Here is a 21,068-nt window from a genome sequence, read left to right on the forward strand (position 1 = left end):
GGTCGCAGTACTCACAGTGTACTGATGTTGGATTTACATCAAAGATGTAAATCCAGTCAGGGTTAAGGGAAAGGTTTTTGCTTTCATAGAGGTGACTACAGTGGTCTCAGAAAGTTTTTAAATTCTATACAGTGGCACCAACTGATAATGTTAACTACAGCAAATTTTAAATAAGAAGCATTCAAACAATTAACCTTGGAAGTAGTGAAATTATAGTATCCTTATAATACTGTGATAAATCTGGCTAAAATATGAATAGCAAATGCTTAGAAAACGGTACTCACCTTGTATAAATCTGCAATAAAATTTTTTGGTAGATGGTGGTTAAATTTAGGTTGATCATCATCAGCCATTTTCAATCCACTGCAGGATGAAGGTCTCTCCAGCAACTTTCCAGTTCCTTCTGTTTTGAGCACTGGCCATCCATTTACTACTCAAAAACTCATGAATTTCATCTATCCATCTCCGCCTTTGTCTTCCAGGTTTTCTTCTAGCTCCTCTTGGGTACCATTCTGTTATTTTCTTAGTCCATCTGTCATCATGTCTTCGAGCTATGTGTCCTACCCAAGACCATTTTAGTTCTTTAGTTTTGATAAGAATGTCCTTTATTTGTGTTTGCTGCCTAATCCATGCGTTTCTCATCTTATCTGACAGTCTGATTCCCAATATAATTCGCTCCATTCTTCGCTGTGTAGTTCTCAGCTTCTCTTCCATTCTTTTGGTGAGTGCCCAAGTTTCACTTCCATAAGTCATGGTGGGGAGTATACATTGATTCATTATTTTACGTTTCAGACAAACTGGGATATTGCTCTTCAGTATGTGACTATATTTCCTGAATGCTATCCATCCAAAATTTATTCTTCTCTTGACTTCCAGCCATTTATCATTATTACAGCTAATAACTTGTCCCAGATAAGTATATGACTCCACCTTTTCAATTACTGCTCCTTCAATCATTATTTCCCTTTCCGTAGCATACTTGTTCATCATTACTTTTGTTTTAGCCATATTCATCTTTAGTCCAAAATACTAACTGTGCATAACTGATTAAGATTTTCCTCTAATTCTTTGGGATCGTGGCTTATGACCACAATATCATCTGCAAATCGTAAATGGTTTAGGTACTCTCTGTTCACATTGATTCCTTTCTGTGACCAGTCTAATCTTCTGAAAGCTTCCTCAAGGGCAGCAGTAAACAGCTTCGGAGATATTGTGTCTCCTTTTCGAACTCCTTTCTCGATTTTAAATTTGCTACTGTCTTTGTCTAGTCTAATAAAGGAGATAGCACTCTCATATATTTTCTTCAAAATCATAATATGTGGGGTATCTATGCCTTGTCTTTCCAGTGCCCGAAACATTGCCTTATGCTGTATGGAGTCAAATGCCTTTTCATAATCCACAAATGCCAGGCATAATGGTGTTTTATATTCATTTGCTTTCTCCATTATGTGAAGGTAATCCATAGTTGAGAATCCTGTCCTAAAGCCAGCTTGCTCTTTTGGTTGATTCTCATCAAGTATTCTTTCTAATCTGTTAGTAATGACCCTTGTGAACAACTTGTAGATGTGGGATAACAAGCTAATTGGTCTATAATTTCCAATTTCTGATTTATCTCCTTTCTTATGCAGGAAAACTATGATTACATTATTCCACTGCTTAGGCGTCACACCTTTTCTAATGCACTTTGTGAAGAGCCTTGCCAGTTTTTGTGTTATGTCTCTTCCTCCCAATTTTAACAACTCTACAGTAACTTCATCTTCCCCCGGGGCTTTCCGATTCTTCATTTTCTTCAATGCATGTTCTACCTCATCAGGAAGAATATCGGGTATGTTTTTTTTTTTTTTTTTTATTTGGTAGTTGTTGGCGCATCGGCTTCTGTGGCCATATTGCACCTCCCAAGGTTTTTGCAGTACTTTGATCCAAGCCCGAGGTGGGAATCAAACCCGCGACCTTTGGGTTGCCGGGTAGGTACTTTACCCACTCGGCTAGCCCGGTCGGCCGGGTATGTTGTATGTGTTGCTACTTTGCAATCCATCTTCCCCACTGCTGGTATAATTCTCTATAGTAGTCTTCTGCTATTTGAATTATGCCTTCTGTGATGTTTATAAGTACACCATCGCTATTCTTCAGTTTCAGTATCATTTGTCTTTCTGTATTACTGCTCATGGCTGCTGATTTAAATCCTTTGTTTTTCCTAGGGGCTAGATAAGAAAATACAAATTATGTACTTCCCTCCTCACATAGGTAACTATCCAGTTGATTTTTTAATTTCTTCAAAACTGTCAGCCTCAACTACCTGCGGAGGCAACTTTTTCCAGCGTCAGAAATCTGCTGGCTAAAAAAAAATCTTCCTACAATCTATTCTAATCCTCTTCCACTGTAATTTTAATTTATGGCCCATTATTCTGGAATTCTTTATAACCGTGAAAATTTTGCCTTCATTCGTTTTACTAACCCCTCTCAGAGTCTTATAAACTCAGTTAAGTCCCCTCAAAGTGCCTAGTTGCCAAGGTCTGGTAGCCAAATTCCATTTTTCCACACCGCTGTTGCTAGCATTGATATTTGAGAGCATTCATTTAATGATAGTAGTTGTTTTCACTCTGAAGGAACAAGTCCTGCGTCTAGTGTTAATTATCTCTAATGACAAGTGTTCTAAATCTTTTGATTTTCTTAGGATTGGAGTTGTGTAATTATACTGTTTAGAAATATCATTAAGCATTAATGCGAAGGCAACTACAGAAGCCGACCGGGCTAGCCGAGTGGGTAAAGTACCTGCCCGGCAACCCAAAGGTCGCGGGTTCGATTCCGCCTCGGGTTTGGATCAAAGTACTGCAAAAACTTTGGGAGGTGCAATATGGCCACAGAAGCCGATGCGCCAACAACTACCAAATCAAAAAAAAAAAAAAAAAAAAAAAAGCAACTACAGAGATCATATCTCAACATACAGAGATCATTTCATTTTCCTGTGCGGACGTGCCTTTCTGCCGCTCTTGGAACAGAGAAGTTTTTTCTGATTTATTTTCTGCTTTATTAGTTTAAATTGACATATTAACTTATTTCTAGAGTAGCATTATATTCCTATTTACGGTACTTAAAGTTAAAGTAACTTAGATAGAGATTTGTAGGTATTACTTAGTATCGGAAAGGGTATCAAATCCACGTGTTTACCGTTCATAAACAGCCGCCATTGTTGCGTGAAAATTAATCAGTAAAATCTATTAATCTTGCCGAACTTCATTGGCAATTAAATTGTACTTTTAACTATACATATAACCACTTAGGTTACGGAACATAAATAATTAGTAAAAATAAATAATTAATACATAACTTGATACGGAAGTTATATAAAGGAATTTCGTAGATAACACTCGTTACTGAAACGCGATACAGCATATCCGGAATTCGATAGCATTAGCTTTGTATAGTATAGTGCATAATATAATATTGTCAATTAATCAGTAGATCTATTAATCTTGTTAAACTTCATTGTCAATTAAATTGTACTTTTAACTATATATATATACAGTGGAACTTCTCTATTACGAACTTCTAATTAACGAATGTCTCTATATTACGAATTTTTTCGCAAAACATTGCACCTTGAAACGAAATTACATGTAAAATTAACCCCATATAGTGAAGTGTTAGTCTCTCTATAACGAATTTTTAAAAAAATTAGTAAAAGCATTTTAAGATTTTCAAGCATTTACTGCTAAACAGCCGCTCAAATATACTTCCTCCTTCCTTCCAAAATTGTGCATTAGCATCTGGAATTAAATAATCATCCTTTTAGTGAACACTTTTGGCCATTGACGCCCGTAGGAGGGTCTTTGTTTCATTTTTGTTACAGTTATTAAACCAAATGGGTTTTCTTAAAAGTGGTCGTAAACTTTACAATAAATAGGGTAGATTTGTAAATTGATGTTGGCTCAGAGGAAAACGAAATTCGCTGCGGTAAACTTGAGCATGCTGCGGCGGCAATACATAGAATGCTACGATAGTCGGTTTTTAGTAACACCTACTGAGTGACATTCGCTTCTCACCTCAACTGTACCACGTGACCTTCCTGTCAATCATATATTATTATTATCTATATGGTGCAAGGAAGCCTGAGGTTTATGCTGCACCAGCCAAAAACAAATTCCCGAGTTACCCTGAGAGAGAGAGAGAGAGAGAGAGAGAGAGAGAGAGAGAGAGAGAGAGAAAGAAAGATCAAAAGTAGAAGGGCATCACCAAGAAAGAGAAGAATGATGATATCCAGCTCAGAAACCTGGGTGCACCAAGCCCATACTCACCAGATGTGAGCCCCTGGGGTTATGTCCGTTCTCATCTAACTGGACTCCCAATTGATGGTTTTCATGAATTTTTTTTTTTAAATTTCGTTCGTCATCAATCACAGACTATATGCTCTTGTATTTTTTTTTTTTTTTCTGAAAAGTAACATACAGCGTACATTAACCAAAAATTTTATTTCTTGTATATATGAATATAAGCAGAATAAAATAAATTCAAAAAGTCGTATATTTCTTCAAAGTGATTGATAGGAAAGGTCACGTGATACTGTTGAATTGGCAAGCAAACGTCATGGAGTAGGCAGTAGTAACAATTCTCTATATGGCCAGCGCAGCGAAGTTTGTGGTGTACGTATCGGCAAGAGCTGCAGTCTAGTAATTTTTACAATTGCGGAAACAATGTCGAAAAGAAAGTGTTTAAGTATTAATGATAAAGCAAAGATTGTTATGATATTGACCAGGGGATTTAAGAAAAAAAATGTCGCGGAGAAATATGGAATACCCAACCAGTTTATCTACGATTTTAAAAAATCGAGAATCAATTTTAAATGCAATTAAAGGAGGAGCAGCAGACAAGAAACGAAATAAGTTGTGCATATATGAAGATGTTGATAAAGCTGTTCTAAAATGGATGCAAATGATACGTGAAAAGAATATACCAACATCGGGCCTAATAATTAAGCAACAATCTCTGAAATTTGCATGAATAATAATGCTTTTTATTCTATAATAATGCTCGCTTTAAATTCTATAGTCCTTTGGACATACAGAATTTAATGCGAGCACTGGGTGGCTAGATAAATTTAAGAAGCGCCACAGAATTGTGGAAAAGGTTATTTGTGGAGAAAATGTTAATATAAGCGAAGAAAATTGCAACAGTTGGAGGAACAATACCTTAAAGAAGATTTTGGAAGAATATGAGCGTAAGGATGTTTTTAATGCTGACAGAAATTGGTTTATTCTTTTAAATGTTTACCGAATAGAACACTTTCTTTTAAGGATGATAAATGTTTTGGCGGAAAACAAAGCAAAGAAAGAATAACTGTGCTAGTTGGAGCAAATATGACAGGAAGTGGAAAATTAAGACTTTTAGTCATCGGAATATCAAAAAACCCAAGAAGTTTTAGAGGCACAAAATCTTTGGAAGTTGACTACACCTTTATTAAAAAAACATAGATGACAAGTGATATTTTTGAAGAATGGATATTAAAACTAGACAAGCGTATAACAAAAAAATTAAAAAGGAAAATCGTGTTGGTAACTGACAACTGTCCCGCACATCCTGCCAAACTTAAAAGTGCGAAGTTATTGTTTTTACCACCAAACATAACGTCAAAACTCCGCCAATGGACCAGGGCATTATTAAAAATTTTAAATTTCATTATCGAAAGCGAATAATAATGAAGATTGTCAATGCGTTATCAGAAAATAGAAACTTGGAGGTTACAATTAAACTTAGAGATTGCATCTCTGAACTGGCAAAAGTTTGGACAAACGATGTCACTGAATACACCATTCAAAATTGTTTTTCGAAAGCGGGATTTGCATTGAATACAGAAGTCGAACAACGACTGGACGAACAAAATGAACTGCCCCTTTCATAACTGAAAAACTATTGAAAATTATAAGAATTATCCAGAAACATCGAGAATGAAATAACACTGGATAGTTATGTTTATGTAGATCACAGCAGAACATCCAAATGAAGATGAAATACTGCTGAACAGTGTTAGACACGACCATGATCAGAAGAAATTAACGATGATGCTGAAGACGCATCAGAACAACCCGTAGAAAAGCCAACTCGCGAAGAAACGATTAGCGCTTTTAAAATGGTTCGTATGGGTCTATAGTTTTTTTGAAAATGTCCCTCATGTATGTTTTTAATGCTCTGAACAAATGTGAGGGTTTTTTTAAGAATCAGACGCACAGTACAATTTTTTAATTGTACTGCAAACGAAAATTACAGATTTTTTTTTTAATTTGTTATACCAGCAAAAATTTTGTAAACTTAATTTAATTAAGTATGTTTTTGAAATAAAATACATTAAAAATAAATGTAGATTCGTTTTCATTTTCTAATTAGATAACAATTTCTAATAGAAAAGATATTCTCTGTATAACGAAATTTCTCTAAAACGAATTTTTTCTCTGGATTTATCGAATTCGTTATAGGGAAGTTCGACTGTATATATATATATAACGACTTAGAGTACAAACGTAACAAATAATTAATACATACTTAATACGGAAGTTATATAAAGGGAACTCGTAGATAACACTCGATACTGAAAAATAAATATAGCGTTATAACTGTGTTAAGATACAAGTTTAAGGTTTTAATTTTGTTCTGAAATTGTAATTTTATTGACATTTAAATCGAAATCATGACTCTGACCAGAGCAGCAAAGCAAAAGGCTCAAGCTAATGGGAGTGCTGTGACTCAGAGGAGAACTGAGGGGGGCAGTTGCCCTCTGAATCACAGCCTTTTAAGATGTACTGTTTGCTTGATGTTTGCGGAGCAATCGGGTACGGGACATGATACTGCCATGGGGGATGTCTTTGTGTGTGCACGATTCAAGGAGTGCAAGGAAATTAGGCGACAACTCGGCGTTGTTATGGGCCTATATGAGACCTTGAAGGACAGGGTGGATGCCCTAGAAGGAAATAAATTGAGGGGCCCATCAAGCTCTCAGCTGCCCACATCAACGCCAGAGCTTGCACTTGGTCATCTTGCAACACAGAGGCAGCCCCCAAGGCAGAATGCGCTGGTCCCACAGGAACTAGTAGTTGTTGGTGACTCTATTGTCAGGGAAATGGGGAACATGCTTTGTAAAAAGGATAGGTGGAACAGGACCAGGGTATGTCTGCCAGAGGCAAAGGTTGATGACGTTGTAGAGCAGATATCATCTTTTAAGGACACAAAAGGTGATATAGTTGTACACGTTGGCACTAATGATATTAAGAGTAGGAGACCAGCGGAATTACTTAACAAGTACAGGTCACTGTTGAAAAAAAGCCGTGAAGTAGGGTTGAATTTGAAAGTGTCTGCAATTCTGCCCAGACACGATAGGAGGGAGTATATGATGAGAGCCTTGTCGATCAATTCGGCCCTGGAAAGATTGTGCAAGGCTCAAGGGGTAGAATTTTTTTCAGCCTGGAATGTACTTGTTAACAGGAGAGATTGCTTCTACAGGGATGGGATACACTTAAATAGAAAGGGTGCAAGAATATTTGCTGATACTATTGAGGCAGTGTTAGGTGAGTCGGAAAACTGCTAGCTTGGGGGGGAGACAAAGACTAATGGATTAACAGTAGCCACTGGCAGAGGTGAAAGAGATTCTTGCACTGCTTCTATTGGAATGAGCAGAAGCCTGAAAAACAAGATGCAGGATATTTCAGAGACTGCTCGAAGTCATTGTAGTACAAGTAAACACATGGGTTGTGTTAGGGTAGCTAAGAATAGAAACAGGTGCATGTATACTTGCGTGTACACCAATGCTAGGAGTTTAGTAAATAAATTTGATGAATTTGAGGTATTGCTCAAAACATCAAAGGCAGATATAGTTGGGATATCAGAGACATGGTGTCACACAGATATAAGGAATGCAGAACTGGAATTTGGGGAGTACAATGTGTATAGAAAGGATAGACAGGACAGGAGGGGAGGAGGGGTTATGCTATTAGTTAAAAAACACATAAAATCCAAGGAAATGAAGCCAGTCGACATTGATGGACAGGGCAGCGTCGAGTCAGTTTGGTGTGACATAAGCATAGGTAAATCAAATTGAGAGTAGTAGTGTGCTATAGGCCTAATGACTCTGATGAGTATAATAAGATACTGTACAGGGAAATAGAATGGGCCAGTAAATCAGAGAGTCTTATAATGGGGGATTTTAATTTCCCAGATATTGACTGGAATTTGTGGGTTGGTCACTCACACACTAGCAAGGCTTTTGTGGATTTATTGGATGATTGTTTTCTACACCAGCATGTTCGGGAGGCAACTAGAGGGAGTAATACTCTTGATCTGATTATCAGTAGTGATTATTCATGCATTAGGAATCTGCAGATAAAGGAACCACTGGGTGGCAGTGATCACAGTGTGCTGAAGTGGGATTTACTCAAGGAGGTAACTACCATCAGAGGTAAAGGGAAGGGTTTTTGCTTTCGTAAAGGCGACTATGATGGTCTGAGACAGTATTTAAATTCTATACAGTGGGACCAACTGATGATGTTACATACAGCAAATTCAAAATGGGAAGCATTCAAGGAACTAATCTTGGAAGCTACCAGGCTTTACATACCAACCAAGAAATATTGTTCAAGGTTCAGGCCTAAATGGTTGTCAGATGAACTAATGAGACATATGGCAGAGAAGAAAAATGCATGGGATACATACAAATTAATGGGTGACATGGAAGCCTATGATAGATATAAGTTGGTCTGTAACCAAGTCACAAAGGAGATTAGGCAGGCAAAGGCAGATTATGAGAAATCTGGCAAAGGATGCAAAGAAAAACAGAAAAGAGTTCTTTACCTATTTAAACTCAAGAAGGAAAGGGATGAATCAGATTGGTCCACTGGATGTTGATGGTTCAACAGTTGAGGATCCAGCTCAGGTGGCTAACAATCTAAATGAGTATTTTGCATCTACATTCACACATGAGGAGTTATTCAGGAAGGGGAATGTCGTAGGTGAAGTAAACATTGGCAGTGAGCTAGATGATTTTCTAATAACTGAGAGGAAAGTGGAGGATAAATTGTTGAGGATAAACATAAAAAAGGCACCCGGGGTGGATGGGATCTATCCAGTTATATTAAAGGAGGCAGCAAAGGAAGTAAGCAAACCCCTAGCCATAATTATGACAGCTTCTTTGGACTCAGGGGAGGTACCCATGGACTGGAGATGTGCAAATGTAACCCCAATTCACAAAGGAGGATCAAAGACTGACACAAGTAATTATAGACCTGTTAGTTTAACTTCGGTTCCAGGAAAATTAATGGAGGCACTGGTTAAAGAAGCACTGCAGGATCATCTGGACAAGAATTCAGTTATAGCTCAGACACAGCATGGTTTTGTTAAGGGCAGGTCTTGTCTGACCAATTTGATTGGATACTATGATGTAGTCACAAAAGAACTGGATGCAGGGAATAACTTTGATATTATATATTTGGATCTTAGAAAGGCTTTTGATACTGTTGCGCATGGAAGACTGCTACACAAATTGGAGAAGTGTGGCATTGGAGGCAAATTGCTGCTATGGATAAAGGGATGGTTGAGTGGCAGAAGACAGAGAGTGGTAATCAATGGACACTGCTCAACGTGGACTAATGTTATTAGTGGAGTTCCTCAGGGTTCAGTGTTGGGTCCATTGTTGTTTTCTGTATTTATAAATGATATTGATGATGGTGTATCAGGCTTAATGTCCAAGTTTGCAGATGATACCAAGGTTGGCAGGGTTGTTAAGGACACTACTGATACTATGCTGCTGCAACAGGATCTGGAAAGGTTGAGCAGGTGGGCTGAGAGGTGGCAAATGAAGTTTAACATTGACAAATGTAAAGTACTACATATGGGAAACAGTAACCCCAAATCAACGTATCAACTCTGTGGTACTACGCTGACAGTAGTAGAGAATGAAAAGGACCTGGGGGGTAATTGTGCAGGCAGATATGAAGTTCTCTGAGCAGTGCAGACGAGCTGCAAGAGTAGCTCATGGTGTCTTGTCAATGATATACAGGAATTTTTCTAGCAGGGACAGGGATGTGATTATTCCCTTGTATAAGGCATTGGTCAGGCCACACCTTGAGTACTGTATACAGGTCTGGAGGCCTCATTTCAAGAAGGATGTAGAGCTGCTGGAACGAGTACAGAGAAGGGCAACAAGATTAGTGAATGGAACAAAGGGTTGCTCTTACGAAGAAAGGCTTAAGTTTTGCAAATTACAGAGCCTGGAGACTAGGCATCGGCGAGGTGATCTGATAGAGGTGTATAAGGCTTTGAATGGCTTGAGCATGCTCAATGCCGATGGGATTCTTCCTCTTGCTCAGAATAATCACCTGAGAGGGCATAAATTCAAATTGAGGAAGGACGGATGTCGGATAGATGTGCGGAAATTTGCCTTTAGCCAGCGGGCAGTTGGTTTGTGGAATAGACTCCCATCGCTTGTTGTTGAAGTTGATAGCCTAAACAAATTTAAGGCTCAGCTGGACAGGTATTTCGAACGAACGGAGGGGTGAAATGGGAGTAGTGGTTTTTTTTTTTGTTTTTTTTTTGGCTGATGCTGAATAAGCTTGCTTTCTTGCATCATATGCCTCTACTAATGCTAATGCTAATAAGGGTTTCTCTATGGATATTTAGCTTTTGGAATTATTTAATATGGTCATGGAGGAAAATTTCCTTTCTAATTTTATCCAAGTGAGAACAAGGTAAGAGCTTGCCATATTGGATCATTTTAAAGCAGCATTTTTCTTTCATTGTTGGAAAAATTGAAAGATTAATTTTTGCTGATGGTCACCCAAAAAACTGAACTCTAATTGAAAGTGGATGCCTTTTAAATCTGAGGAAATAGGAATACCAAATCAAACTTCTAATGTGTAATATGCATTTATTATTTTCTGTGTGAAAGAAAACTATTCCAGTGAAAAAACTATTCATGTATGCTGTCAGTGTATCATTTAAGGTTCATTTGTATTGTCAAACCTATTTGCATTTAAGCATGTTTAAAAAGTACCAATTTTAAGATTGTAGCCACCTTAATATTAGTAAAACCTTACTTGTCAGAAACATATGGTAACTTGTATTGTGAAACCTGTTTTCTAATCAAAATAGTTTATTATTTTTAAAAGGAATGGCTTATGTTTTCTTTAATCAGATTTCATTTTGCAACTATGTTCGCTCATGCTTGAAATAATTGAATAATTGAAACTGTGTTTTAAACTTGTTATGGGAACCCCTTTTTGGTCACTTGAGAACAACTAAAATATAATTTGGATAAATAGTTGAATTTTGTAATTCAAGGGTGCAGTTGTTTGTAAGAACCTGATATTTGATTATAACTGTTCCTTGCAAATGATTGTTGCTCTCTTCCCACATGTCATGTGATTTGTTTTGTTTCAGAAGAAAGTCAGCAATCCATAAGATTTTAATACTATAGATGCTATTGGTAAGGTTTTAAATTTAGTTCTGTTCTGTACTGTACACACAGACAGTCTACAGAACGACAATCTTCCATATTCTCAAAATCAACGTTAACCAGTCAGTAAATTTAAACTCATCCTGCTGGTTCTGATGTGAAATATAATGTCTATCCTTATCAAACTGTATATGAGAGACTGACTGAAATAGCTTAGTAAATCATGTTCCAGTTTTCCAGGAATATACCAGGTCATATAAGCGCAGGAACTCATTATTTAGAGGATATGATATGTGCTAAAACTGTTATAATTTGAGAGAAAATCCTCTTAACTGCATGGAGTGAAAATCTATTTATTTATATGTTTGGCTACAAACATCTGAAATAATTTGATCTACTCTCACAGATGTTTTGCAAATACAAATTCTGTTCTGCTTTCACTTATAAATTTTAGTGATAAAAAATAAATTTTGGTCAGTGTACAGAATGTTGTTAGAATTCAGTTTTATGGAAACATTTTTAATGTGTTGTACATTAAAGATTTGTGCTGTATATGCAAAATAGTAAAATCATATTTAGTGAGGAGAAGGGAATGGAATGTTGACAAATTTAGTGCTATATAGTGTTATATAAACTATTGCTCTGAAATAAGTAAAGTTGCCTATAATACTATAGACAGACCTAAGTATTGTTTAAAATCAGATGTAAATTTCTTTAGTGAACCAAGATGCACATACAGTTGCTTGATAACATCAGAATTGTGATGTTAGTTTATAGGCTGATTTGGTTGAACACACGCTCTCTCTCTCTCTATATATATATATATATATATATATTTTTTTTTTTTTTTTTATTATTATTATTATTATTGTTATTTATTTTTTTTTTTTTTTTTGCTGAACCTTACAAATTTTAATTATTTATGCTTCTTCGTTTGTTTTAGGATAAAGAAAATGGAGAAATCAGTATTAGTGAACTTCCCATTATGAGGAAACACACATCTAAAAGCCAAGCAAAAAAGTCTAGTCAAGCATTAACAGATAATAAATCTAAACTGGTTGGTTGCTCTTTGTTCAGTTTAAAATATGAATCATTTATGAAAGTAGAACAAGGCATGTTGCATTGCATTTAAATCAGTGAAGCTAAGAACAAAGGATGAAGGCAAACTTTGCCTATCTTTTGTTCTTTATGGAACTTTTCTCACCAGTTTTGTTTAGAAGGACCAAGGAAATATATAATTATCATATAATTTTGCTATCATGTAATTTGAGAAGGTGAATCAAGCCTCAGATCAGCTAAATTTATTACTTACTTCATAGGTTATTTGGGAAATTAGCATTAGTAGAGGCATTTGATGCAAGAAAGCAAGCTTATGCAGCATCAGCCAAAAAAAAAACCCACATCCACTTCACCCCTCTGTTCGTTCAAAATACCTGTCCAGCTGAGCCTTAAACTTATTTAGGCTATCAACCTCCACTACAAGGGATGGAAGTCTGTTCCTCCAACCAGCCACCCGCTGGCTAAAGGCAAATTTCCGCACGTCTATCCTACATCTGTCTTTCCTCAATTTGAATTTATGCCCTCTCAGGTGATTATTCTGAGCTAGAGGTAGAATCCCATCAGCACTGAGCATGCTCAAACCATTCAAGGCTTTATACACCTCTATCAGATCACCTCGCTGGTGCCTAGTCTCCAGACACTGTAATTTGCAAAACTTAAGCCTTTCTTCGTAAGAGCACCCCTTTGTTCCATTCACTAATCTTGTTGCCCTTCTCTGTACTCATTCCAGCAGCTCTACATCCTTCTTGAAATGAGTCCTCCAGACCTGTATACAGTACTCTAGGTGTGGTCTGACCATTGCCTTATACAAGGGAATAATCACCTCCTTATCCCTGCTGGAAAAATTCCTATATATCATTGACAATACTCCATGAGCTACTCTTGCAGCCCGTCTGCACTGCTCAGAGAACTTCATATCTGCCTGCACAACCACCCCCAAGTCCCTTTCATTCTCTACCACTGTCAGTGTAGTACCACAGAGTTGATACGTTGCTCTGGGGTTGCTGTTTCCCATGTGTAGTACTTTACATTTGTCAATGTTAAACTTCATTTGCCACCTCTCAGCCCATCTGCTCAACCTTTCCAGATTCTGTTGCAGCAGCATAGTGTCAGTAGTGTCCTTGACAACCCTGCCAACCTTTGTATCGTCTGCAAACTTGGACATTAAGCTTGATATACCATCATCAATATAATTTATAAATGAACAAAACTGGATGGAACACATCTGCTAAAAAAAAATTAAGCGGTTTTGAATTTTCCCAGAACAAGGAAAGTTGGCTGGGAGATCAGTTTGGTTTGGCTTGAAAATCTGGTTTCACTTTGGGAAACTATTAAGTTTCCCAAAGTGAAACCAGCATCATCACCTGTAAATTTTTAACTGGTATATATTGATGAATGGGGGAGCACTTTTTTTTTTTATTATTATTATGGTACCTTTTTTACTTACCCACTCATGTGATGAAAATGGAAAATTACTTGTTTTTTTTTTTTTTTTTTTTTTTTTGCAACACACCTCAGGGGTCAAGAGTTATGATTGTAAGAAACTTACTTTCTGGCAATGAGATTCATACCCTATCTCATGCTGCAGTTGATATGAGATTTCTGAAATTGCATGATGTAATATAAATAATAATAACTCCTATGATAAACTCGAGCTAGAAATGTATGTAGACAAAGGCTTGTACAAGGATTTCAACTAGAGTAATATCATTTCTTTTTTTTTTTTTTTTTTTTTTTTTTTTTCAAGTTTTCCTGTGCAGAGGTTTATATAAATATACATCCATATGATTATTCTCTTTGTTCAGTTGAGTATAAATAATTTTGTAATTTATCAAATTTTTACTTTGTTACATGAAATCATTCTTTGTTTTTAAATATGATGCTTTCTTATATATTCATTGCTCTATTTTCCAAATCTTTCATATAGCTCTCTCTATAAAATATATTAAAGGAATCATAAAATGGTGTTTATTAAAGCAGCCTAAATATCTAAAAATAGTTTCAAATAATTGCAAAGTAAAGTCATATTTTTATTCCCGAGCCCACCTACTTGAAACATCTGTATGATGCAATGCACTGTGAGACACAACAGGAAGGTTTCAAGGTATACCAAACCAGAAAGATTCACCAACTCTCCCTGCTGAATTAAATTCAAATAATATTTAAACCAGCTCTAGTTACACTCACAATTGTAGCACAAGTGATCATGTGGTTCCTGGCAAGTGCCCAGCTTTGTTTTTTTATTTTTGGAAAGTTTTTTTTTTTTTTTTTTATTCTGCTTCAGAATTGGTGTGCTTTGAATGAAGCACACCAATGCTTAACCTTTTATAATGAATTGCAATATGATTTTTTTTTTAACAAAAAATTTTAAAATCTAAAAATGTATTTTTTTACGTGTTATTTTCAACAAAACAAAGCTTTTATTAAATCTGCTGAAACTTACTAAAAAAAAAAAAAAAACCTATTGATCACTTACCATTAAGTGCATGAAAATTCAAACTTGTGCATGTATTAATATGCTTTGTCAAATAAATAATTTTTGTAGTACATGCATCATCTATCAGGCTAGAAATGTATTTGTTTGCATTATGCTGAAACTGAAAGTAGCAATTTGAAACAGAAGGCAAAAATAGCAACAAAAACATTGGGCAGCACCTGACAGGTTCCTATACAAATATAATTCCAAGTGAATAACAATTGTGCAGAACTGCTTAAATAAAAGTTTGCCTATATTTAGGAAAGTAGAAAAAGTTTCAACTGTTAACCTTGAACTAGCAATTAATTGCACACTTATTATTTTGGATCATCCCACATGGCCAGCCAAGTTAAGGCATCATAACTAAGAATTTAGATAATTAGAATCATAAATTAAGAATTTAATTTTTGTTATTTACATTTATATTCATATTTTTTTATGTTTAATTAAATATGAAAATCCACAATTATTACATAATACTAATAATATTCCTATTATATGGTTAAAATCTTATTGCTGAATTCTGATGAAGATACATAAAATGTCAGAAAGCAATATAAAAAAATTGAATATTATTAAAAATGAATATTTTCAAAAGTGAGTGTGAAACTATATTTTGTGACATGCAAGTTTTAAACTTGGGGGGAGACTTGACACTTGAAGACTTCCCATATGGCCATATGCTGCAGGTTGGACACCCCTGAATTAAGAGGGATTAGAGGTTAGTCATCTCTCTCTCTCTCTCTCTCTCTCTCTCTCTCTCTCTCTCTCTCTCTCTCTCTCTCTCTCTCTCACACACACACACACACAACCAAATTTGATTCCGGCTAACCACACTAGGCATCAGGACTATCTAAGGGATTTCAGTAACACTTCTGTCTTAACCAACAATAAGTATTACAAATAAAGCTTTTATAAGGAAATTCTCATTACATGAATAACAATAATATTAATCAGAATAAAGAATACATATGCATAACCATAGTATACATATTTTAAAAAGCTCAATTTTTTGGAGGGGGGGAATATAAATAATAATAGATTCAAAAATGTTAATAGCCACAATAAAGAATTTTACTATCCCGTCTAACATAATTCTTAACTTATAGGTAGATTAAGGATTATGTTAGACGGAATAGTAAAATTCTTTATTGTGGCTATTAACATTTTTGAATCTATTATTATTTATATTTTTCCCCAAAAAATTGAGCTTTTTAAAATATGTATAATATGGTTATGTACAAAGGGTACTAGGAAAGTTTTGCAATACAGCTTTGTTTATTTAATTTTTTTCAAAGTAATTTCCTCTACATTCAATACACCTCTCCATCCTCCGAAACCAATCTTTAAACCAGTTCTGCCAAGTTTCACTAGGGAGTAAAGCACACTCGTTGTCCCAAGCCCGTAGAAGGTCCTCATCACTGGAAAACCGCCTCCCTTTTAGCTTCATTTTCACATGCGGGAACAGTGCAGAGTCGCAGGGAGCAAGGTCTGGACTGTAGGGAGGGTGCTCAAGAAGTTTCAGTCCTGTCGTGGTCAAATATTCGGTGCAGGCTTTGGCACGGTGTGCTGGAGCATTATCGTGATGGAGGTACCAGGTGTCCATTCTTGACTTTGGCCGCAGGTTCTTCGTAGATCCAATGACTTTAGGCAGGCATTGTTCAGTATACCACTTAGCTGTGACTGTCTTCTGCGTGTCCAAAACGACACGTTCCACAATTCCACTCGATTTGAAAAATACAGCTATCATTTTCTTCTTTACAGATCGGGATTTTCTGACAATTACAGGTGTGTCATCATCATCAAAGACCCAAACTTTGTTTTGAGCCTTGGTCGGCAGATCGTAATAGTACAGCCAAGTCTCGTCACCTGTCACGATGTTGTTCACATACCGAGATTGTCCCTTATCAAACTTTTTTAACATCCCCGGCACCAAGTCACACTTCGTGTCATCTGCTCTTTAGTCAGTTGATGTGGCACCCAGAGAGAACAAAGTTTCTTCACGTGCAAATGATCTTGCAGAATTGAACGAATTGCTGGTGCATTTAGGCCCAAAGTATCCTCTATCTGTTGGTAGATCACTTGCCTGTTTTCGCCAAGCATTTTCCTCACAGCGGTAACGAATTGCTGGTGCATTTAGGCCCAAAGTATCCTCTATCTGTTGGTAGATCACTTGCCTGTTTTCGCCAAGCATTTTCCTCACAGCCGTAACTGACGTTCGTGGATTTTCCGGCCTCTCAGAATCCTCCAGAGTGAAATTCCCCCCTTTGGAATTCTCTATACCACCTGAATATCATTGTACGATGTGGACAATCATCATCTAGTGCAAGAGTCATTTCTTCTAAGCACTGGTCTATGGTTAAACCATGCACGAAATTATACCGCAAAACTGTCCTTATCTCATTTCGTGACCACGATGCCATCGCAAGCACTTTACACTCTCACTACTAATGAATAACTGAGCCCATCGACTTGGCGCGGCGGCTACTATGCACATATGAACATGTCTCAACACGCAGCAACAAGCAGCTTCCTGTGATTCATTGTTGCGTCATATTGCAAAACTTTCCTAGTACCCTTTGTACATGTATTCTTTATTCTGATTAATATTATTTTTATTCATATAATGAAAATTTCCTTATAAAAGCTTGATTTGTGATACTTACTGTTGGTAACACAGAAGTGTTACTGAAATCCCTTAGGTAGTCCTGATGCCTAGTGAGGTTAGCTGAAATCAAATTTGGTTATGTGGCTTGCAGCCACATAGCCAAATCCAGTTGTTGAATTTTTTGATTGCTTTATCATATTTGTTCGCAGAAAAAAACCTTTCTCTACTTGGGTCAGGTAGTAGCATGTATACAGTAGAATCTTGTTAGTAAAAATTCAAGGGACATAAATTTTCAGATTTTGTAATTCAAGTTATAAATGTCTGCCAAAAATGTTGCTTGTTGCGAGGTTGTTATTTATTTTTTTCACGGGCTAATGTTTTAACTTTGTTTATATAGGTTAGTGGGTAACCCCTATTTGAGAATATTCTAGTTAATTCCTTTATTTCTGACGTTAGAGAAATCTGGGTTGAAGAATATTTAAAGGCGTTAAGAAATTGATTCAACATGACCGATTTTTTTGTATGCTTGGGGATGGATGGTAACTATGGAAATGCAGAAGCATCCCCTTATTTCTGGGTTTTCTATATATACTGAAATTTAGTTTTTGGTCTAATCTGTGTATGGTAAAATTAAGGAAATTTATGGAGTGGGTTTCTTCCTCAATCCCCAATTGATGAGACTTCTCTGTATTGGAAAAAAATGCCAGATCGAACAATACATTGCCAAAGAGAAAAAAACAATATCAGGTTTCAAGGCTTCAAAAGATAGGGCCATGCTCTTGCTTGGGGCTAATGCAGTGGGCGATTACAGATTAATACCACTGTGTATCATTCTGGAAATCCTCATGCATTTAAGGGCATCAATAAAGCCACCCTACCCGTGCATTTTTGATCGAACAAAAGAGCATGGATAACAATATCTCTTTGAGTATGGTTTAAATGCTGCTTCATTCCCAAGGTTGAAAAATATTGTAAAGACAATGATGTTCGTTTCAAGATTTTGCTTCTATTAGATAATGTATTTACCACACCATCTTAAACATTGCATAGGTAAATCAAAATTGAGAGTAGGAGTGTGCTATAGGGCTAATGACTCTGATGAGTATAATAAGATACTGTACAGGGAAATAGAGTGGGCCAGTAAATCAGAGAGTCTTATAATGGGGGATTTTAATTTCCCAGATATTGACTGGAATTTGTGGGTTGGTCACTCACACACTAGCAAGGCTTTTGTGGATTTATTGGATGATTGTTTTCTACACCAGCATGTTCGGGAGGCAACTAGAGGGAGTAATACTCTTGATCTGATTATCAGTAGTGATTATTCATGCATTAGGAATCTGCAGATAAATGAACCACTGGGTGGCAGTGATCACAGTGTGCTGAAGTGGGATTTACTCAAGGAGGTAACTACCATCAGAGGTAAAGGGAAGGGTTTTTGCTTTCGTAAAGGAGACTATGCTGGTCTGAGACAGTATTTAAATTCTATACAGTGGGACCAACTGATGATGTTACCAACAGCAAATTCAAAATGGGAAGCATTCAAGGAACTAATCTTGGAAGCTACCAGGCTTTACATACCAACCAAGAAATATTGTTCAAGGTTCAGGCCTAAATGGTTGTCAGATGAACTAATGAGACATATGGCAGAGAAGAAAAATGCATGGGATACATACAAATTAATGGGTGACGTGGAAGCCTATGATAGATATAAGTTGGTCTGTAACCAAGTCACAAAGGAGATTAGGCAGGCAAAGGCAGATTATGAGAAATCCTTGGCAAAGGATGCAAAGAAAAACAGAAAAGAGTTCTTTACCTATTTAAACTCAAGAAGGAAAGGGATGAATCAGATTGGTCCACTGGATGTTGATGGTTCAACAGTTGAGGATCCAGCTCAGGTGGCTAACAATCTAAACGAGTATTTTGCATCTACATTCACACATGAGGAGTTATTCAGGAAGGGGAATGTCGTAGGTGAAGTAAACATTGGCAGTGAGCTAGATGATTTTCTAATAACTGAGAGGAAAGTGGAGGAGAAATTGTTGAGGATAAACATAAAAAAGGCACCCGGGGTGGATGGGATCTATCCAGTTATATTAAAGGAGGCAGCAAAGGAAGTAAGCAAACCCCTAGCCATAATTATGAGAGCTTCTTTGGACTCAGGGGAGGTACCCATGGACTGGAGATGTGCAAATGTAACCCCAATTCACAAAGGAGGATCAAAGGCTGACACAAGTAATTATAGACCTGTTAGTTTAACTTCGGTTCCAGGAAAATTAATGGAGGCACTGGTTAAAGAAGCACTGCAGGATCATCTGGACAAGAATTCAGTTATAGCTCAGACACAGCATGGGTTTGTTAAGGGCAGGTCTTGTCTGACCAATTTGATTGGATACTATGATGTAGTCACAAAAGAACTGGATGCAGGGAATAACTTTGATATTATATATTTGGATCTTAGAAAGGCTTTTGATACTGTTGCGCATGGAAGACTGCTGCACAAATTGGAGAAGTGTGGCATTCGAGGCAAATTGCTGCTATGGATAAAGGGATGGTTGAGTGGCAGAAGACAGAGAGTGGTAATCAATGGACACTGCTCAACGTGGACTAATGTTATTAGTGGAGTTCCTCAGGGTTCAGTGTTGGGTCCATTGTTGTTTTCTGTATTTATAAATGATATTGATGATGGTGTATCAGGCTTAATGTCCAAGTTTGCAGACGATACAAAGGTTGGCAGGGTTGTTAAGGACACTACTGATACTATGCTGCTGCAACAGGATCTGGAAAGGTTGAGCAAATGGGCTGAGAGGTGGCAAATGAAGTTTAACATTGACAAATGTAAAGTACTACATATGGGAAACAGTAACCCCAGATCAACGTATCAACTCTGTGGTACTACGCTGACAGTGGTAGAGAATGAAAAGGACCTGGGGGTAATTGTGCAGGCAGATATGAAGTTCTCTGAGCAGTGCAGACGAGCTGCAAGAGTAGCTCATGGTGTCTTGTCAATGATATACAGGAATTTTTCTAGCAGGGACAGGGATGTGATTATTCCCTTGTATAAGGCATTGGTCAGGCCACACCTTGAGTACTGTATACAGGTCTGGAGGCCTCATTTCAAGAAGGATGTAGAGCTGCTGGAACGAGTACAGAGAAGGGCAACAAGATTAGTGAATGGAACAAAGGGTTGCTCTTACGAAGAAAGGCTTAAGTTTTGCAAATTACAGAGCCTGGAGACTAGGCATCGCCGAGGTGATCTGATAGAGGTGTACAAGGCTTTGAATGGCTTGAGCATGCTCAATGCCGATGGAATTCTTCCTCTTGCTCAGAATAATCACCTGAGAGGGCATAAATTCAAATTGAGGAAGGACGGATGTCGGATAGATGTGCGGAAATTCGCCTTTAGCCAGCGGGCAGTTGGTTTGTGGAATAGACTTCCATCGCTTGTTGTTGAAGTTGATAGCCTAAACAAATTTAAGGCTCAGCTGGACAGG

General features: G+C 37.0%; 1 protein-coding gene across 1 annotated transcript in view; it reads left to right on the forward strand.

Annotated features, from left to right (window-relative positions):
- LOC150091374 (SH3 domain-containing kinase-binding protein 1-like) overlaps positions 1-21,068 on the forward strand; it is a 393,836-nt gene that overhangs the window by 298,143 nt on the left and 74,625 nt on the right. The window contains exon 12 of the mRNA XM_090383547.1: positions 12,375-12,488. Within this exon, the coding sequence (XP_090239673.1) occupies positions 12,375-12,488 (114 nt within the window). The remainder of the gene's footprint in view (positions 1-12,374; positions 12,489-21,068) is intronic.

The sequence above is a fragment of the Mastigoproctus giganteus genome, chromosome 1 (assembly GCF_048544385.1).
Source record: "Mastigoproctus giganteus isolate SK-2022 chromosome 1, ASM4854438v1, whole genome shotgun sequence".
In the NCBI taxonomy this organism is placed as follows: Eukaryota; Metazoa; Arthropoda; class Arachnida; order Uropygi; family Thelyphonidae; genus Mastigoproctus; species Mastigoproctus giganteus.